This window comes from Electrona antarctica (genome assembly GCF_951216825.1).
Source record: "Electrona antarctica genome assembly, chromosome: 23".
Classification (NCBI taxonomy): Eukaryota; Metazoa; Chordata; class Actinopteri; order Myctophiformes; family Myctophidae; genus Electrona; species Electrona antarctica.
Window position 1 is genome coordinate 35,734,508 of NC_136804.1, and position 22,601 is coordinate 35,757,108.

A 22,601-nucleotide genomic window follows, 5' to 3' on the forward strand; every position below is an offset into this window, starting at 1 on the left:
GTGACTCATACACCAGGCATTACATGCATACAGCACATGATGTGCTCTAGCCTCTTACTGAGGCGGAACTGATAATAAATGTGACTCACTTGTTGGAAAAGCGCAGCCAGAAGACCTTGTAGGCGTCGAGACGCAGAGGCTGCACCGAGCGCAGCATCAGCATGTAGCGGATGTCAAACTTCACCAGACCCACTTCCTCTCGTTCAAAGAGCACCGGGTCTTCAAGGTACTTGCACACCACCTGAAGAGAAAACACAACGCACATGTGAGGTGATTGACCCATTTTAACTTGAGGCAAGTAAATTGACTCTATAGGAGCCAACCCAGGGCAAAGCCAGGAGGGGAAAGAAGCATACCACCTATGTAGACGTGCTGCGGCAGACAAAAATCCTCTCTCTCCATCCACTAACATTGAAATGAGGTGATTTTCAGTTGCTTCGTATTGATATTCTGTTCATTCAGTTCTTATTTTAAACTTGGTGTCAGTAAAAAGGAACATCACAGGTGCAGCACGGTGACTGAAGGGCATATGTTTGTTTTTCGTTTTTCCCAAAAATTATGTTTTAGCAAATTCAACATAAACAAGGCGGAACAAGGCAGAAAGAGACTGCTGGTTAGTCAGTCAGGGACCAATCAGAAGGCTGATAAAAGGGTGAATTGTGTAGAGACTGTAGACTTCTTGTAAATTAAGTAATGTATATGTTTAACAATAATTCAACACCTGAGAGCGTAAAATGAAACCAAATGGACCCGTACGGGTCCATTTGGTTTCATTTTTGCACTCTCAAGAGTTAAAGATCTATAGGGGTCCATTTGGTTATGGAATATGAACCCTCCGGAAACCACTGGTCTAAGCCAGGGGTTCTCAACCTTTTTGGCCGGGGACCCCCGAAAATGCTTTGGCAACGTCTCGGGACCCACGCCCCGCCCCCTCCCGACCCCCAATATAAATTGACTGCTACAATAACCTTAATAATAGAGACAATACACCATAAATAAATACTGAAACCATAATCATTAGGGAAGGTGTATGCATGTACTATGTGTACTTATGTAAACTCTTCATTTCCACTTAGTTTTTTTTTTTTTGGAAAATAATTTGGGGACCCCCCAAAATAATTTGGCGACCCCTCGAGGGGTCGCGACCCACGGGTTGAGAACCCCTGGTCTAAGCGACTGTTTGGGTGTGGAACGACCTTAACCCGTTTAGGTCTGACGTCAACCTTTAAAATGTCTTCTAAATCCTGACAGTTTTCTGAAATACCTCATGTTTCTGTATCAGTGGTCAATATTTCATGTCAAGGACCCCGGCACAGAGTGCTTGTAGCTTGTATGAGCTTGTAGATCTGCTATTTTTCAATAGCTAAAGTATAACATAATGCTATGAACACCTAACGCTCAATAGGTTCAGGACTGGACATTGTTTATTTCCCTTTTTTGTGCAGTCTGTGTTTTTTATTTCTTTATTGCACAGCTGCCCCCCTTTGCCAAACTTGTAGACTTTTGTATTGTTCTTAATTGTTTTAAATCAATGACCTCTTCCATACAGGAAAGGATTCCAAATAAGCCAGCTGGCTTCTTCCTTTCCTTGCATTGTATTTTTGTTCTTTGATATGTATTGTCTATATTTTGTACTACGTGCTAAATAAATAAACCTAAAACCTAAACCTAAAAAGACAGTGGACATGGCCCCTGCTTGGCCAGCCTTCACAAATGGGGCAGTGGCCCAAGCCCACTGTGTGCGTGTGGTGAGGAGCAAACCATGGAGCACATCATTGAAGTTTGCCCTCTCCAAAGACTGGAAGGAGGACTAGTCACCCTCCATACAGCAGACCAGGAGGCAACCGCTTGGCTTTGCATTCGCTAAATAAATAAATGAACACCAAAAGGGGTTCCCGCCCAAAATGGCTTAAGGATGCATCTGGAGTTCTGGACTATATTAAGAACAAGAATGTCTGGGAATACCGCCAACACATATTATATAACAGTGGAGCCCTAACCCTAACCCTAACCCATGCAGCATATTGTGCAATCTGCCATGACTAAGCAGCGTGATATTGTGTATTAGGCAATCAGCTTAAACCCTAACCTAATGCAGCAGCCAGAACTCATCCAACGCCATGCCCCCACCCGCTCCCTCAGGTCAAGCACTGCCAACCTACTGGAACCCCACAAGTCCAACAAAAGAACCTGGGGTGACAGGGCCTTCGCAGTGGCCGCCCCTCACTGTGGAACTAACTCCCAGCCCACATCAGAGCTAGCCTGGTATCCAGCCTGCTTCGCTACGTTCGGCGGATTTTTTTTTCTCTCTTCGCTTATCAGTCTGGAAAGCCTCCCATTGGGAGGTTTTGCAGAACTACACTAGAACTACATATGTTACGTAGTCAACGTCGTTGCTGATTGGATGTTGTTCCAACGAATGAGAGTAGCGTTAGGCAACCTAAGTCATCAGCCAGCGCCACCCTCCATGCTTTTCACTGCAGTAGCTGCGCTTTGCTATGACGTCTCACTGGTGCTTTGTCCCGCCCCGCACCACAGACCAATCAGAAGCCACGTTAGGTTTCGAAGCTTTTGGCATGTCCCGCCTCCCTTGGAGATAGGAGGCTTTCCAGACTGATAAGCGAAGAGAGAAAATAAAATCCGCCGAACGTAGCGAAGCAGGCTGGATACCAGGCTACATCAGAGCTGCCCCCGGGACCTTTGACATGTTCAAAAGCACACTCAAAACCCACCTTTTCAGACTGGCTTTCCCTACTTAAACCCCCCCCCCACACACACACACACACACACACACACCCTTTTTGTTTGTCCTTTTTGATTTATTTTCTAGTTTTTAACCTTTTAACCTTTTAACTAGTCCTCTAATAAAATTGTTTTTACTTCTGTTCTGTAAAGCGACTTTGGGTACCTTGAAAAGCGCTATATAAATCCTATATATTATAATAGTACTAACAAGGAAAAGGAAATTCGATCACATCACACCCACACTCAGCGGTCGAGATCATGGATTTCACAATGCCACGCCAGACTTTCCGGTCCTTCATTGCCATCCCCAGTTCCTGCTTACTGATGCATGTGTCCCTATAGCGATGACATCAGGGAACGACAGTTTTCTACCTCTGGTCTGCTTTTGAGGCAGGACTCCAGAGAAGAAGGGAAGATATAACCTCATTGTCAGCTCTGTAGCAGTGGCTGGCAAACTGTGTTCTTCTGGATGGGTCTAACCCACACTCATAGAACTACACTGGTTACCCATACAGGCCAGAGACCATTTCAAGGTGCTCCTCCTGACCTTTAGAGCCCTAAATGGACTTGCTCCACCCCTACATGTCCAGCCTAACAAAAGCATACATCCCCCCACGACCTCTATACGCTCCCAAGATGCTGGAAAACTCACATTCACATACCACAATAAAATAACGGTTGGGGGCAGCTAATGGGGGACGATTTAAAACAAAGGCAGCTTGCATGCTGTAGTTTGCTACTAAACAGACATTTGCATGCACAAGGGCTGCCAAAGTAGGCTATCTTTTGATGTTTTTCTTGTTTTTTCGCCCCCTCTCTTCAAAGTTAGACTGGGCCAGATCTAAACTGACTGCCCCCGTGGCCCAATGGACCCTACGCCGGCGTATTGTTGTGAAGTGCAAAGAGAGACCCCTTGGGGTGATGTTGCACTATGAATAAAAAATCACACCCGTGTGAACTGAGTGGTGCAACTCCCCCCCCCCCCCCTCTCTCATTAGCAGGCAACAGTGCAGCACTATCTCTCTCTCGGTTTCTGGCAGCGCCACTTTTTTTAGGGTCAGCGCCACTTTTGCCCCTACTGGTACTCATATTCACATAGTCACACAGTCACATAGGTTAACACACAGTCACATAGGTTAACAAGGACATAGTCTCATAGGTTAACACGGACATAGTCACATAGGTTAACACGGACATTGCTGTTCCTTGGAGTGGTTGCGCCACTCAAAAATAAACTGAACTGAAACTGAACTAACCCTAGCCAAAGATTGGACTGAGAACTCTGTAGCTTGTATGGAGAGATGGTAGCGGGCAGGCGCGAATAGTTCTTATAACGGCAGTGGGTGACCATACTCTGTACTGTTTACATGTCTGCCAATAAAGTATTCAATCAATCATCAATCAATCAATCAAAGGATGCAGACTATTTGCATCACTGTGCAACCAGTCTTTTAACAATCCACAGTTATATACTACTTGGCAAGTCACACAATGGACCATTGATAATACCTTGGGAACAGAGTGGCAAGTGGCTTCCGCGTGTGGTTAGGGTTAGGGACAGTGTTAGTGATGAGCGCGTCTAAATGGCAGTGCGTCGGAATAGAGGGCATTAAGTGAGTGGTAAAGTGAGTTTAACATGCCAGCTTTTGTAAATATTGTTGTTAGGTGTGTGAAGAGGTGTGTGAGATAGCATCGAGTGACCTCAGTGCATATGATCTATTCTTGGATATTCTGACTTTCAAGTGTACATACATTTAGTTTTGATTGTATTGTTCCACTTTTTGCTTTGGCAATGTAAACATATGTTTTCTCATGCAAATAAAGCCCGTTGAATTGAAAACAACATTTCATTGATCGCAGCACCAGCTCGAGGGAGTGAAGGCAGTCAACGAGAAAGACAAAAAGAGGGAGCGAGGAGATTCCTCCCCGCTTCCCGTCTTTACAGTCGCGCAAATTTATCCTAATATGAATAGATGTTGTTGCTTAGCAGAAAAGGAAATAAAAAAATAAAATTTAAAGATATTTAAAAATATATTGTCGTGGAGTGAAATGGTAGCTTCATTACTCAGATTTCGGGAGGTTTATGACTGTAGTATCCTTTGTACAGTTGAATGACTTTATTATGTATTGTCAATATTGTACAGTCTGCTCTAATAAAAGTAAACCCAGCACAGGGTTCCCACACTTTAACAATTAATTATTAATTAATCTCTATTATCAGTTATTTTTATCACATGACATCCTGTATACATTAGGCCATACTCTCGCGCAACTCGTGCAGCGCAGCACTGCATTTTGTATAATGTATGTATAATGTATGTATGTATAACATGTTACATATTTCGACTCGAGTAATGTTATGGGACATGTTCTTTTTATAATATAAATGAAATCAATAGCCAATATTATGTCCAATCATTTTCCCAAAACATTTGATTCATTCCAAAACTTTCCCAGGGCTGGAAATGGTTATTATTTAATGGTTATTATTTCCAGGACCGTGGGAACCCTGGCAGAATGTCACTTAGTATGTGAAGTGAGCATGTGTTCAAATACTACAGTAGATAATTTGCGGTGTTAACCCATTCTGTGTGTTAACACAGTGTCTGTGTGTTAACACAGTGTTAAAATACTAGATGCTAAAATGGGAGTATCCCCGTTTAGAAAACAAAGATTTGCGACAGAATGTCACTCAGCATGTGAAGTGAGCATGTGTTCAAATACTACAGTAGATAATTTGCGGTTTCATCATGGAATGTTATGTGTGTACCCAGGACAGGTGTGACCAATGACGAGAATGGGGCGAATGACACATTCCCACACCCACATACAAACTGTATAAAGGGGGATCGTGCTGCTAGAACTCACTGCCATATTCTCAACAACAGGTGAGAGGCCTTTCCCTCTTGTATGTGTGAATTAACAGTGTACACTGTATGGTATACATTGTAACATTCATAGAGAAAAGTCCTTTTGCACACCTACTGGGACAGGCGTGTAGGGCGCAGGCAACACAGTGCAACATGAGAAAACAAACTGTACAGATACCTGATGGTCATTGTAGACCATCAGGTCATTGTGTCCCCTCACACAAGATATCAGAGTGAAATATGGACATGAGGGTATTGATTTGAGCTCACTCTTTGTGGGCACTAACAGAGAGACTTTGCATATTCTACATGCCTGCCTGTCACTTGTGGAGCAATAGAAAGCTCCTGTTGTAAAGGGATTCTGTATTGTGTATTGTATATTTTAATGTATTGTACCTTTTAAAGTTTTTGATTCATGGGTTTTTTATTATTGTTTGGACCCAATGTTTTATACATTTGTGTCAATAAAGTAACTAACTAACTAGACTGAAACGTTGTAGCCTAATAAACTACTGCTGTAAGTGAAGACAGTGAGAGGGACTTCCATTTCTTTTCTTTCATACATTGTAACATTCAAAATATTGAATCCTGAGAATGACAGAACATGGGCATGTGGACACTGACAACATTATACACATTGGCACAATGCTGTGAGTGTGCTCGCTCGCAAGCATGAATGCGTGCACTGCTGCGCGCACACGCGCGTGCGTGCGCACACGAGCGAGCGTGCGTGCGTGTGTGTGTACCTTAGGTATGCTTTCTCTCTGTCTGATAATGTAGTTGAGGTTGTTTGTGATGTGTGTATCTAGTCCACGTGCTAGGTTCCACGGTTTGCAGATCCAGTGGTTGTCCTCTCCCCTGGAGAAGAATTACAGAAGTGAGAGTTCAATGAGTACAAGAGATCAGAGAACGGGAACAAAATAATGAGAAGTCATGGATTAAAGCAAAATAAAATCTTACGATTGAAAACAGTGTGCCTCCACACTACTAGCGTTGTTTCCTGAACAATTGACACAATATGTCAATTAGGATGTTTTAGTAATATTGTTCCTGCCGTTACATACTGCCAATCAGGTGAAGTTTGCTTTTATATGAAATATCTGAGACCATAGGGTTTTATGGAATGTTTCTGCACATAATGCTAGTTTGACCACTTGAAATGCGTTTGCGACGCATGGAGAGCTTGTAGAATAGGCTACTTTGGCTTAAGGTGGCCTTACACTAGCAGATAATCGGGCATTTTTGACGCTCGGGGGGTGCCCGACCGCTCAAAGCGCGATCGGGGTCGGCCCGATCAACATCAAGAATGTTTGATATTTGCTCTGCCCCGCTCCGATTATCCTGTAGTGTGTGGTGCTATCAGATTTCAGATTGAAAAAAATAGGCTAGTGTAAGGCCACCTTTACTCGCTTATGCATAAATAGAAGAAATGCTGGCATGTGTAGACAAGACATGATCCGATTTCAAAACAGTTTTCTGAAAAGAAAAAAGAAAAAAAACCCTCCTAGAATGATATATATTTGGCCGCCAACCCCCATCTGAAAATATGTTGATCCTGGGACTCCCCAGAAGCAAAGATACGAGTTAAAAAACATTCAGTAATCACTTTCAACCTGCACATGCCTATTTTGGGCATGTCATTATTGGTGAACATCTCAAAATACTTAGAGTGGAACAAATAAGGCAGCATTTCTGCTTTCTGGTTCATAACCAAATTGGGTATGAGAACAACATGTACTATGGTAGTGTGAACATGTACTTTGTGTGAAGGACAAATGACAGCCTGTGTAATGGTTTGTGTTAGTTCTCCTAAATTAGTGAAAAGGGAACCTGGTCAGAGATGGCCCGTGGGAAGTACCTATACTCTATGGAAGTACCCCAAAAATTGTGAAATTCAAGCCACGCTGAACAGGAAACAACTTTATGTAGGTGTGGTGTGGACAGTATCAGTACATCCTGCCTGTGTTTGATTGCTTCACGTCACCGGGTGTTCCTATTTTGGGCACAAAATTATAGGGCAGGCCCTCATTTTCAATGTAGCTGAAATACAAAACACAAAAACAACAACATACACTAAATACAGCAATATCAAATTAATGAATTGTAAAACAGAAAGTGTCCAAAGCTAAAATAACTATAATAGATAGATGAGAATCAATTAAAACAGTTACATTGTTGAGTAAAAGAGCTAGAAATCATTTCCCTGAATTGACCAGACAAAAGGAACCTTGAGGGTCAGGAAGTCACTCGAGCAGGTCTGATACGGACTCTCGGATTCTGATCCAACAGAGCAAATGTAAGAGGTGACCATTCCTGAGATGGCTTTGAAAATGAAAATATACCAGTGCTTGTCCCGCCTCTCGGACAGCGAGGACAAGCCTGCATTCCCATAGACTAGTGTGTCTAATATAGCAGAAATAGACGATTTTCAAGGTACGTGAGCTTGTAGATTGGCTATGTTCGCTAAGTACATAGGGCTTCTGAAGTGGTTAGAAATGCCGTGTACTACTGTGACTGTGGCTCAGGAGCTAGAGCAGGTCGTCCAATGATCCATGGGTCGGCGGTTCGAATCCCGGCTCCTCATGTCTACATGTCGAAGTGTCCTTGGGCAAGACACTGAACCCCAAATTGCTCCCGATGCATGGCTTCCGCCGCAATCGGTGTATGAATGGGTGAATGTTATGCACAATCTATGTAAAGCGCCTTGGATAAAGGCGCTATATAAATGCACCATTTACTGTGTATTGTGGTGGATTCTTGAGGAATAGGCAACAACATGACCAATGGGATTGGTTTCACTATTTATTAGCAAAAAATAGTAAATACTATATGGTCATTCTACATCACGAGGTCCTAATCCAAGTGGCTGGCTGCCTTTTTCCTTGGCCGGTTCCAATTCCCTTCTCTCTGCCTCTCTGTCAAAGCAGGCGGATCATGTCTATTCTTAACCAACCAATCACACACGTCTTTCAATCATACGAGCATCCGACATCAGCATCCATGTTGGCGTTCTAGTATGTCCTGTGAGTGTCTATATTTAAACCCATTAAGTCCTGAGGCAGATTCAACAAATACCTTCTAAACCTGTAGTTCTCACACTAGCATAGATAGAAGATAATAAGATATCAACACCATGTGTCATCATCATCCACGTGTTTCATCACTCTTAATATAGCAGTTCAAGCAGACAGTGCTGACTCGCTGTGTACAGTCTACTATTCACAATGACACATCAATAAATATGAGTTAAAGGGACTAATATTGCACTAATATTTTTGAAATAGGTCAACAATACAAATGACGTTAGTTTCGTGGATTCATTTACTTTTACTGCGTGGCCCCAGTGCCCCCCACAAAATGACCGGAACTACTTCATATTTCACCAAAACCAGAGCAGAACTCCCACCACAGGACTCGGGCAATCAATTAACACAGTTGCAACCACTATATTAATGGCAAGTATTTCATACAACTTAAGTTCAAAAAATCTGAACTATCCCTTTAAGAGATGGGAAGTGGCACGCAGCAAAGGCCGTCTGTTTTGCACAAGATTTGCACACATTTTCAAGATAAAAAAAGAGCAGATCTACAAACTCACAGCGTGTCACTTCGTGCCGCGCTATGACCTTGTAGATCTACTCTTTTTGAATAGCCAACATGTAAAATGTGGTTAAACAGCTGCTTTAACGGTTTTTAACTATTTTGACTCTCCCTTTTTTGCTCTTATCAACCAGATACCACAACTTCCAACTGCCCCCTGTGGCTCAGGATAAACACAGAGTCAACGGCTGGTCAATTTAAGGCAGATTGTTCAGGGGGGAGGATAGTGTGCACACTCTCTACATATCGCACAGCACCGTGAACAGCGTTAGGCAACAAAGGCATTGGCTGAAGTAAAGCCAAGTCCACAGCAATGATGCAACGGGACAGTCGTTTCACTTCACAAGGGAAAGGCTCGCTCAACTTGAGGACAGTGGAGAAGTTCCTGAATATACTGGGTGCCCGATTCAGATAATACACATAAAGAAGAAGATACAATCCACACTCGCTGTAGAAGTCTTATGGTGCGTGGAAACGATGCATCACAGCATAATGTGCGGCAGCTTCACGCGTCATAGCTGCTTTTTGCTGAAATCCACTGTACTTGTACTTGTACTCCTTCAAAACCGCTCTCAAAGGGCACCTACGGATGGCTGCAATTCGAAACTGGCCCCCGTAAAATCTGAATCCCCCCCCACCGCCCCCCCTTTTTTCCCCTCACTGTATATGTTTCGTTTCCCTTTTTACCTCCATTATGATGAATTCCTGTACTGTTCTTTGTCTATATAGAAGTGTCTATTTGTACGTCTCTAAATGTTTTGATGAATTGAACATGGTGGACCCTGTTGTAAACAAGTGTAATGCTTAACACATTTTGTGCCCAAAATGTCTGTGGACGTCCTGGGTATTACCGCACGTGCATAGCCCAAGACGTCTGTGGACGTCTTCAAAAAAAAAATATATATATATATATATATATATTTGTTTTTAATTTTTCTTTTATTAAAAAAAATCAGAAAAATCAAAACACTTTTTTTTTTTTTTTTTTAAACACGTGGTGCCAAAGTTTGTGTTTTCGCCATTGAGAATGCATTTGGCGTTTAAATTAAATAACTCAGAAACTATAAAACATTTCAAAGTAAAAAGTTCCAGCATGTGTCTCCACAGTCAGCTGAATTATAAAAAATGTGAATGGATTTTCTAGGTGAAAGTGATTTTGGGCAGTATTGCGTGGGCTCTCAATGTGTTAATTGGGTCGTCCACTCACAGTTAACAGCCTTTGTATTGAGTTTGTGCTTGAAATGTACTGTAATTCTGCAAACTGTTAATAAAATTTTCAATCAATCAATCAATCAATTACAAAAGGTGGAAATGACAGGACAATGAAAACAATACAGTTGTGTCTCGTTAAATGACAGGAACAATCCACAGGAGCCGAGTTGTGCGATCGATTGCCATTTAACAACATTTAGTTTTGCTAATTGCTATAAATAATTCAGAGATTTGTTGAGTTGATTTATGCTCAATGAGTAGTGACTAGTGACCTTCTGGATCTGCTACCACAGCACCTCAAAAGGACCTTAAAACAAGGCTCCAGACATCCCAAAACAAGGCTACTACTTGGCCTAACTCCAGAACCCAACTCACACCCACTCATTTGGAATGGCTTAGGGTTGACGACAGAGTCTACAAGATTCCCTACACCTCAAACAAGGGGTTAAATTAATTTCACGGCACTAAAATGTCGAACACCCTACCAACAGCCGCGAAGACATGTGAATCCCTAGACTCCTTCCAAACCGCTCTCAATGAGCACTTACAGACGACTGCAATTTTTATATATGATTTATTTTGTTGCATAGAAGTGTATATTTGTATGTCTTTAAATGTTCTGATGAATTGAAAATGAAGGACCCTGATGTAAACAGGTCTTAGTGCTTTTTCTGGTTTTATCCTCATAGCAGTTTTTTAATTGACCTGTACTTTCGTTGAACTGTACCAATTCTACAAAGTGTTAACATTTTCAATCAATCAATCTACTTTTGGTATAATACCAAGGGTTAAGGGTATAAGGGTTTGACATACTTCAGATCAACCTTGTAGATCAGCAAATTTTGAGAGAAAACATTTTACAAATGTTGGGACCCCCCACGACTGCCAAAACAACCAAGTGTGCAGCTGTGGAACTAATTTACTACCACTGCTGCAGCATCCTGGATGTTGTGGTGGGAATCGGACCATCTACAAACTAGACAATGCATGTGGTAACATGCTTCCTGCGTCACCCATCTGGCCACCTCTGCCAAGGACAGGAGACAAGAATCCAAAACAATGCCAGAGGACATAACAGACCTTGGAGGGAGATAACATAAAGATAAAGATAACAAACAGTCTCTCACGCCTCCGAACCCCATCCTCCTCATTCACCCTCCCCCCTCTTCCACGAGAGAGGTTTACGGCGGTGTAACCATTGTTAACATTGTATATATTCTTTAACACTTGCAATGCATAGCCTGTCAAATGTCAATCCCTTCACTGTATTCTTTAACGCAACCATCCAGACGACGACAGAAATCGAAAGAAAATAATAATGATTCAAAAGAAAATCTAAGCGCTCTTCACCACTGTGGAAGTTGCGGGTTCGAATCCACCGCTGGTGCATCCGGCTTTGGCGAGCGTCTTCACAGACACAATTGGCACGTGTTTGGGAAGGAAGCTCGGCCCTGTTTTTAGGACTCGAACTTCGGCAGGAATTTTCGAGCGAACTTCCGAACCATTCGTTTCTAATTCATTTAAAACATAACTGGGGGGGCACTGTCTGGGGGGGCACTGGGGGGACACTGGGGGGGGGGGCACTGTCTGGGGGAGGCACTGGGGGGGAACTGTCTGGGGAGGCACTGGGGGGACACTGGGGGGCACTGTCTGGGGAGGCACTGGGGGGCAAAAAAACGGAATGGTTCAAGCCCATTAATTAAGATTCGAGTAACCTAACGAGCGAACGTTCGAACCCCGAATGTTCGGGGACAGCCTTATAGTGTGATAAGAGTTTTGTGCGGGTAGGAAGGCTCTACCTCCTCCCGGTGGAGGCTCCTCACTGGTATGAGAGTCAGATGCTTACGGCAGTGACACCACAGAAATGTGTGTGAGCAGGAATTAATCAGCATTACAACTACATTAAGGAGGAAAAAAAGGGGTAAAAAGCAACAACAAAAGCAAAAAAACCCAAAGAAAATCTAACCTCTCTTGTCTTTGTCGATAACGTCTGATGAATTGTGGCATCTCTGTCTGGAGGTTGAATGTCTCTGGCAGCCACTCTGCCCCCTGGCCACCCCGCGCTCTCCTGGAAATGGCAGCCAAGCAGTCCTTCACGGTGACTATGGTCTCACACGGAAACTGGTTGGTCATGACGTGAGGCCGCTCCTCACTCATTTTTCTGTTGGAACGACAAACCTCCTTTCAGCTGGGATTTATTTTAGTCACAATGTATGGTAGATCAAGGGTCCCCAAACCTTCCAGGCCACGACCGCCAAAAATAATGAACTGCATATGGCAGTGTGGCTAAGCATCTCCTGGCACCTGGCAACCAACAACCACAACTAACCCGAACCAGGGTGCATACTTAGTTTAGACTAGTCATTGGTTAGACATCGGGGCGACTGTGGCTCAGGAGGTAGAGCAGGTCGTCCAATGATCCATGGGTCGGCGGTTCGAATTGGGCCTTGGGCAAGACACTGAACCCCAATTTGCTCCCGATGTGCTGGTTGGTACCTTGCGTGGCTTCCGCCGCAATCGGTGTATGAATGTGTGTGTGAATGGGTGAATGTAATGCACAATCTATGTAAAGCGGCGCTATATAAATGCACCATTTACCATTTAGACATGGGTTAAGGTTAGGTTTAGGTGTGCTGCCCCGTGGGAGGTTAGGGTACTGCACCCACCCGAACCAACACACCAAGCGAAAGCCTAGAAATGTTCAGTGCCCCTCAGAACACCGTTTTAGCATAGTCTGAAATAGTGTCCAGAAACGGTCATGCAATTGTGTGTAAAAGTGCTCATGACTGTGTCCGTTATGCACCTGTAGTCCCTGATGTGAGTGTAAGTCCAAAGGATATCTGCATCCTCCTCTGTGTCTGCCAGCTGGAAACGGGGATGCGTCAGGTTGTCTCGAACTTGTCTCATGTCTGTCCAAACTCTGGAGGCAAATAAAGACATTCTGTTCATTCATTTCAGTCAATTAAAACCTCCCACATGTGAACAAGACAAAAACTGCTGCCTCACTTTTCTGTCAAAACACAAATGGAATATTGTGCATTCATTTATATACTATAGCGCCTTCCTCAAAAGCGCTTTATAGTGTGCATTTACACCCCCCTGGAAATCTACAAATGTGCAGTCACACAGTGGCGTATCCAGGAATTACGTTTTGGGCAGGCAAGATCATGTGTTAATTGTCGTCTCCCCGCGCACAATCGTAGCACTAAAGGTTTTCAAAGAGATATACCTGCCAGACGAGTAGGATACAAAGGCTGAAAGGCATGCATTTACATTCCTGGAGAAAAGTACATATGATATATTGCTTAAGACAAGAAAGATAAGTCATAAACCCTGATCGTGATAGGGGTAGAGAGGACTGCTGAGAAGGTTTATAGTGATGTACGGCCAGAGGTCAAATAACAAAAGACATTTAAAACGTTGTTAAACCATGATGTTTACAATGTGATGATTGTTTGCTTGACTGAAATGTCCGTTTGTGCACTCTGCATGGACACCAACAACACACACATTCCGAGCACGTCATACTAGGTGAACATTCGGCAAAAATAGGTTCCGTGAAAATAGCAGATTTGGGGTTTCAAGTACACTATTTATACGTACCGTACATCATATCCTCTCCTCACCCAGAAAAAGTTTTCTAGTGAAATAATTGTGATAGACCCAAGTTCAAATTGTATGTGTTCTCTGTCACACACAAGAGTAATACGAGGGACCTTTCCCCTAGAAACATGGCATCTGTACATTAGCACTAGTACTGCTAATGTCTTCAGTGGCCATTAGCAGTCATTAGCAGTGCTCTGTAATTGTATCATTATCAATGACTATCATTAGTATGACTTCCTGTATGCCACATTATGCCTTTAACCCTAATGCTTCAGAGTCCCAGGGGTTCTACTAGGGTGGACTCCTCTTTTTTCCCCTCTACACCAAATCTATCGCTGAAAATAACCGACACACAAGCTCACGTGTTGCGACAGATGCTCTGACGTGATTTGTGTTATAAAAATAGAGACCGCACTGTGGAAGATGCACCGATGGTAATAATGGGTTTACTACCACCATAAAAAGGGCTGTTTCGGTCTGTGCCGGTCGGCTCTACCCTCAGGTCAATGGTCATGAACTGTGCCCTGACAATCCCTCAATTTCCCTTTGTACTATAGTTGTTTCTCCAAGGTTGATGGGGTGATCGTTTAGGATTTCAACCCTACCATCATGGCCCATAGCACTTATCCTACTCCCTTAGACAGCACTTTTTAGACTTAGATAGCATTTGAAACAGACTTATATAGCATGTCATGTAGACAGCACAATAATTGCATTGTATGTAGTCATAGCACTTCATAGTACATATGTATAGCATAGTATATATAGTTTATATGTATAGTGTCATTATATAGATATGTTCTAGTTACGTTCTTAGCTTACGCATGTTTCATGATAAATGCATTTTATATATGTGATGTATTCCCATGCTTTTGTTCTTGCCTAATGTAAATCGCTCTGGATTAAGAGCGTCTGCTAAATGCCTAAATTGTAAATTGTACAATACATGATTCTCTCCCATCAAACAGGTACACAGATCATGCCTGTTACCGGTCTACCACAGCAGACATGGAACAAAGCGCTACGGAAGAAGACTTACTTAAGGACTTTGTCACTGGGGACAGTGTAGGGTTGGATATCCAACGGTAACTTTTCTTTGTTCTCCTGTGAAATGGTCTAGAGGAGAGAGAGAGGGGGGGAACAGAGTTCAACAGACCACAGTTAACGTGTAGAAGCCAAAATGTACTTAGCCTATATGATTCTCACTTGGTTGGTGATAGGTGTGGGCACCGCATTGGCGCTTCACTATTGGTGGGAGCGTCTCTGTGGGTGGCCACCAGATAGGTGACAAATAGAGGTATCTACCAGCTCACTCTAAGGACGCTTGGACTTGGAGGCAGGGTGAGCTGGGAGTGATACATTTTGTTGACCGCACATGCACTTTATTGATAGTTTGATTCACATGTTTTATTTGCTCAATGTTTGATTGTTTGGATTCTTTGCACATATTTATGTCAGTAGAGCGAGAGTGTCTACCCAGACACATTATGTTGAATTTGAGGCATATGCACATCATTTGTATTAAAGCATTATAGATTACTGTTTTTTATGGATGAATAATGTGGTAGCAGCAACATCCAAATAATAAAGACAACAGCACATACAGTATGTGCTGCGGTAACAGGTCCGCTCGCCCCTTTTTCCAACTCGCCCCACAGCCCCGACCTCACGCCGACAGCTCGGTGCGGCGGTTCTTGTATTCTTTATTTTGTTTTACTGAGAATAAGGTTAGAAATAAGTTTATGGTTAGGCATAGTTTTACTGGGGTTAAGTTTAAGAATAGGGTTAGGTTTAGGCATCGTTTTACTGAGGTTGAGGTTAGGAATAAGGTTAGGTTTAACCGTTTAAGCATAATTTACTTAGATTACTTTAGGAATACCAGGCCGCGCTGTTCCGCCGGCTGTACGCCCGGGGCGAGTTGGTAAAGGGGCGAGCAGTCTCGTATTCTGTGCTGCAACAAATAAAACAATGACATCTCAGGCTTGTATTTGACGAGGCAAATTTATATCATATTGTTTAGTACTGATTATCCTGTGTTGCTAGCTGCAGTTTGAGAGCCGAGATCAGGAGCATATAAACCAGCTGCAGATAAGGCTGTGGGAAGGAAGGGAGTTCAGGTCAGCAGCAGGTCACAGCTGCCAGCTTCAGCTTGTTTCATGGCTGCGGAAGGGAATATAAGTTTGACTGACCGTCAGGCAAGAGCAGCTCACTCTCTTTGTACCTTGTTAGAACAACATGTCTGATGTGTGAATGTGACAGCGCTGTAAATACATCCTTCTAGTACCATTTCATATTGAATCTGAGTCAAGGTTCATCTGATCTTTTGAGAGTTTCAATTCCGCTAGACTTAAGACTGGAATCCATAAATTAATCAAGGATTTCCACGTCATATCCCAGGCTTAACTCGTTAAAACCAGGAAAGCATCCGTGTCATTTTAGATTTGAACTATTTAACCATATTTTATACTTTGGCTATGGTGTTATGTTTTTAAAAGAACATTTTTAACTCAAATATTTGGTTCTAGGAGGGTCCTTGGAACAAAATATTTTGAGATGGGGGGGGGGGGGTCCGCAGCCAAATGCATAATAATTCTGGGGTCCTTGGCATGAAAATGTTTGAGCACCACTGATAGCAACATACGTTTCTCAGAATACATTTGTAGAATTGGCCCCAGGTCTTAATCGGTTACGGTCCAAATATACCTACATGATCAGACCCCCGAGTTAATGTGGGTCTTTAAACACGCAAGTGTGAAGAGGAAAAAGACATAGGCCATGGCATCTGACAAGGCGTGAGGGAGGTGCGAGTTACGTTTCTGCTTGAAGAACAGATAATTCGACTGGCGGACAGCAGCGGGCTTGTGTTGGAAAAAGACATCAAGCCATAGGCTAACTTAGCACCATAGTAGCCGTCTGTCGCTGTCGGCTCTCTGGTGGAGTCAGCCACCTTTTTCTTTTTACACCTTCCAACAGACTGATCTGATCTCCCAAACTTAATTCGACTGCCAGTCTGTAGTAATCTGCAGTAGTCTGTTTGGAGGAGAGCCATTTTAAGAAAGAGCCAGCTATTCAGACACTTCAAAGGGTGTGCTACACTAGACTAGAATACCAGGTAAAACATTAGCATAAATTGCTGGCATAGGCTGGGAAGAAGCATTCACACGTCACCCTCTTAACCAATTAAGACCTGAGATCAGATTCTAAAAATGTCATCTAAATCCTGACAGTTTCTGAAAAAGCTGTTTCTATGTCAGTCGTTCTTCGATTTTTCAAAAATAGAAGACCTACAAGCTCATTGCGCGGCACTCGGTGCCGCGCTATGAGCTTGTAGATCTGCTATTTTTCAATAGCTAAAAGGGGTTCCCGCCCCAAAATGAGTTAACCAATTAAGTTTTCTGAAAAACGTATGTTGTTATATCAGTGGTTCTTCCCCACATGTATTTGATGGGGGGATTTCTCAAAAGTATTTGGTTCCAGGGACCTCCAGAAGCAAAGATTTGAGTTACAAATGTTCGCTTGAAAAATGTATATATTCAAAGGTTGTAGATCTGCTATTTTTGAATAGCCAAAGTCTAAAATAATGGTTTTATTTGCAGCTGCACACACACTTCTGTCTTCTCTCGTCTCACCCAGGCAACGCATATGCTCCCTCACTCACTATATCCGATGCTCTCTCGACCATAGTCTTTCTTGACCCAACCAAAAAAGGCACATTTTGGCATGAATATTTTTTATAAAATTACCTTCTTTTCGAAGACTTGCTGTATTTACTTTGTTAACTTTACAGAAGTTTATTTTTATTTTTTTAAGAGAAAAAAAAAATGAAAAGAAATCTGACGGTCGCCTTGGCCCTAGGGCAGATTGATTGATTGAAATTGAAATATGTATTAACAGTTTGCAGAATTACAGTACATTTCAAGCACAAACTCAATACAAAGGCTGTTAACTGTGAGTGGACGACCCAATTAAGCATTACACTTGTTTACAAGAGGGTCCACCTTGTTCAATTCATCAAAACATTTAGAGACGTACAAATAGACACTTCTATATAGTCAAAGAACAGAACAGGAATTCATCATAGAGGTAAAAAGGGAAAAGAGACATATACAGTGAGAGGAAAAAAAGGGGGGGAGGATACACTAGGGCAGGGGTTACATCCTTGAACGTGAGGACATTTTAGTTCATAAAAACATTACAAAATGACATTTCATCTGGAGACAGTCCTACTCCTTTTCAAAACAGAGATAATAAACCCGAGCTCTTTCATGGAACAGGAAATCTTTCATCGTTCAAGGTCTCTTCGGAGATAAACTGGCATGTGAAACAATGTTATACAATTTCACATGGATAAAATGTAATATATTAAGCGTTCTTCCAGTACAGGTTGGTTATTATAGCCTAAATGTCAGGCATATATTGAAAATGATTTACAAACTAATATGCCGGGCCAGATATTATCGTTGGTTAAGCCAGTTCTAGCCGACCTTTTGCCAAAAGTGCACTAGTTTTAGCTCAAGACCCCAAAGAGAAATACATTGTTTGGCTGGGTCCTGAACTAGTGACAATGGTGATTGTGGATCTGCTATTTGTTAACATTTGTTTACTAATTTAGGGAAATTCTTTGATTCTTTTTTATTTTATTCATGAAATTCTTTTTGAAAAATGTTTGTTTTCAACTCATGATTTTTTTGGGGGGAAATCTTTTAAAAATCCTTTAAAATAATAATAATGAATGACAAATTTTAGGAAACAAATTTGATATTCAAATTGATATTCAGTTGCGACCCACGAAAATGGATCCACGACCCACAAATGGGTCCCGGCCCACTGTTTGGAAAACACTAGTGCACTAGGCTAAGGTGGTTTAGGGGTGTGGGCGTCCTCACCTCATAGTAGAGGTCATCTGGTTCAGGGGTGACAGTGCTGACACCTTCCAGGTCAACTGGGACCCATGGCAGCAGACGGCACTGCCTCACTAGGGGCTTCGTCTCACCGTATGCGTAATCCCGTGTTATTTCATCTGCAACAAAAATACATAAAAGATTTAGTAGTGGGAAGTCGTTAAAGATTTGACCCACAAATTAAACAATAAAGGTGAGACTTTAACCCAACGTTTTGTCCTTATTTATAGTTTATGAAATAACACAGATCTATCTACATGCTCATGAGGCCTTGTGAACTTGTAGAGAGACAAGTGCGCAACTGAATATTCTGTAAATCAGGCAAATATCTGCAAAGAGAGAGAGAGAGGACTATTCAAAGACAACACAGACATCTGAGGAAAAAGTGCTGTTAACTGGGTGAAAGGTAAGGTTTTTCCATAGCAACAACATTCTTGCCTCCTAGCTAGAGGCAATGCTGTTGCTATAGATCTGATCTGCATTACACACTGCCAAAGGAATGCGCCCCACTGACACCCAACCCACAACCCAACCACCCAACCACTCCTTCAGGAGTCAACAGAGAGGCAGAGGAAGCAGTCACTCAATACGGCCATGTGTATGACTGACAGGAGCAGGCGGACGGACAGGTACGATGGGATACAAAAATGAAGAAAAAAAAATATGGAGGAGAACCAAAACCTGTGCAGGGAAAAGACAGGAGTAGAGAGAAAACACCATGCTCAGCTGACATGAACAGAGCAGGAGTTCAGCCAACACAACACACACAACGCAGCCAAAGAACATTTATGTCAGGGAGGAGTTAGTGGAGACAGTGAGATAGTACCTAAACCACACCATCTTGGTTTCAGCCAAAGACACCAGACACAGAGACCAGAATCAAGCACAGTAGCTGCAGCGAGTTGATGAGTGGTTGAATTGAGTGTTTTAATTAACAGTGCCGAGTATACGATTACAGGGATAGTAGTAGCCTTGCCGAGCCATGGGGCCCATAGGGCAGGAGCCTATCTCCTGTTTCTGTAGCGTGAGGACTAGTATGTCGCAGGGACTTACCCCCAATCCAACCCTTGATGCTGCAGGGAGGCACTGGGTCCCATTTTTAGAGTCTTTGGTATGACCGGGCCGAGGATTGAACCCCAACCTCCCAGTCTCAGGGCGGACACTCTAACCACAAGGCCAGTGAGCTGGTGATTACAGGGATAGTTCACCACCAAAAAGGCTTTTTTTACCTATTGATTACCAGCGGTGTAATGGTGAGTCAACTCGTGAGTCATGACAAATTAATTAATTAAAACGACCATAAAACAACAGTAACAACACACCAGCCTTTACTAGCACCTATAAATATAATGCGTTTAAAATCTACTGGTTCCGACGTGTCAATTTGTGACTTTGTCAACAACATCTTCGGTTACCCTCCTAATAACGTCATGTCTGTCATCCTGAAACAGGTTCTGATATCACACTGAATGTCAACAGCAGGTGTTGTCTAGTCCACGGGTTCCCAAAGTGGGGTCCGGGGACCCCTAGGGGTACTTGAGGGAGTTCCAGGGGGTACCTAGCTCAATTAGAGATATAAGGAACCAAATGGACCCTTATGGGTCTGTAACTCAAGAGAGTGTACAAATGGAACCAAATGGACCCGTTACTCAGAGTTAAATTAACAGTGGTTTTACAATATAAATTGGGGTACCAGAGATAGAAATGCCATTAAATGGGGGGTCCGTAGCAAAATGCGTGTGAAACTGGGGGGTCCATGAAATTAATATGTTTCGGAATCACTGCTAGAGCCGTGAAAATCCTCCCTTATCGGGGTCACTGGCATATGTTTTCAAATGGGGGGTCCGTGGCCTAATAAAGGTTGATTTGGGGGTCTGCAGACCCATTCAATACCGCGTCCAACTAAGAGGGGAGATAAAGAATGGATAAGTTACATTTGGATGTTCTCCATGGCTACGACTCAAGGTTTCTACACAGCATTCACTGTGTCTTCCTCCTACGGGAAGACACAGCTGCAGCTCAGCAGCACAGCGGTTGTTAGTTACCCGTTTCTGCTGACCTTGTGCTACGATAGCAAAGTGTTGCTTAATTATCTACGCTCATAAATATGTCACGGGGGCGCGATTATGAATCCCACCGCAGTTCTAGGAAAGCCCCGCCATCTGGGTTGCACATGGTTTGTTGAACTCCCTCTGGTGTTGTGGGTGTGGACTTTGTTGACATTACATTAGACATTAGGTAAATGGGTATCTTGGTGGTGTAGCGAATCTTGTGGACCAGACCCATTGCAAGGTGCTGTACTCTGTCGTCGACCCTAAGCCATTCCAGCCTGTCAAAGTGGGCAGGGGTGAGGTGGGTTCGGGGAGTGAGGCCAAGTAGTAGCCTGACCAGTTTGTTTTGGGAAGTCTGGAGCCTTGTTTTAACACATTGAGAGCCCACGCAAAACTGCCCAAAATCACTTTCACCTAGAAAATCCATTCACATTTTTTATAATTCAGCTGACTGTGGAGACACATGCTGGAACTTTTTACTTTGAAATGTTTTATAGTTTCTGAGTTATTTAATTTAAACGCCAAATGCATTCTCAATGGCGAAAACACAAACTTTGGCACCAAGTGTTTTGATTTTTCTGATTTTTTTTAATAAAAAAATAATAAAAAAAAAATATATATATATATTTTTTTCAAAGACGTCCACAGACGTCTTGGGCTATGCACGTGCGGTTATGGTCTTCAAGGTGTTTTTGTTTTTGTTCTCTGGCTGGATCGACGCCAGGAACTCCCTACTAAAAAGCTTGTACTGTATGTAGATGTGCTAAAGAAGTTGTTGGTGCAGAAAGTACAAAGGAGTTGGCCAGATGAAGGAAGAATCAAGTTGAGTTGAGAGGCAAGGGGCCTACCCTCAATGACCCCAACACTACACTACAGATTACAAGGATGTGAAATATAGTTGCGATAAGGAGAGAGGGAATAAAGAAGAATAAGGGTCTTTTCCCAGATTCTGATTTGGGCTCTAGCTCTACTACATCAGAGGCTTTCCCCCTCCACAGTACAGCCCTCCCCCATGCATGCCCTCGCTCGTAAAGCCCAGACCCCCTCCTAACCAACTGATAGGAGGCCATAAACCGTCACTGACAAAATGCCAACAAAACAGATCAAACAATAAAAAGGTTTGAGAACAACCCTCCCCCAGTATACGGGGGGGGGGATCAAGAAGGACATTCAGAGACAGGAAACAGCAACACCAACCCACGCCAAAGAAGGTCAATCCACTCTGCCAGAACCAAATGAACCCTACACAGTGTAGAGATTACCCCCACGCGACCTAGAGAAGGATTTATGTTCGACAGAGAGGCGCCAGGAGAAGATGAACAGTGACAAGCAGTTCCAGTCTGATACCCAGGAAAAGCCACGCAAAAGTGTTGAAAAAAAACATGCCATTAATTCTCTTACGGAATTCCACAGAGACAGCATCATCGAAACGGGCTCGACCAACTGTTCTCCTTTAACCCTCTCTCTTCACCACCCCCCCCTCACCAAATCTCCTCTGACCTTTTGTTGAACTGTTTTTGAGCGGTGCCAAACCGCTCCAGTATAGTATAGTGGCAGCGGTGGCCCAACGGTTTGCGGAGCGGTCTTGATACCGGAAGGTCGACAGTTCGTATCCC

The 22,601-nt window shown here is 43.0% G+C and overlaps 1 protein-coding gene across 2 annotated transcripts in view; it reads right to left on the bottom strand.

Annotated features, from left to right (window-relative positions):
• Window positions 1-22,601, bottom strand: part of ttll12 (tubulin tyrosine ligase-like family, member 12) — a 50,595-nt gene that overhangs the window by 11,312 nt on the left and 16,682 nt on the right. For both annotated transcript variants that reach the window (XM_079493750.1, XM_079493749.1), the window contains exons 5-10: window positions 18,920-19,053; window positions 15,073-15,149; window positions 13,231-13,347; window positions 12,394-12,588; window positions 6,362-6,473; window positions 90-241 (exon numbers count right to left, since the gene is read on the bottom strand). In XM_079493750.1, coding sequence (XP_079349876.1) covers window positions 90-241; window positions 6,362-6,473; window positions 12,394-12,588; window positions 13,231-13,347; window positions 15,073-15,149; window positions 18,920-19,053 — 787 coding nt within the window. The remainder of the gene's footprint in view (window positions 1-89; window positions 242-6,361; window positions 6,474-12,393; window positions 12,589-13,230; window positions 13,348-15,072; window positions 15,150-18,919; window positions 19,054-22,601) is intronic.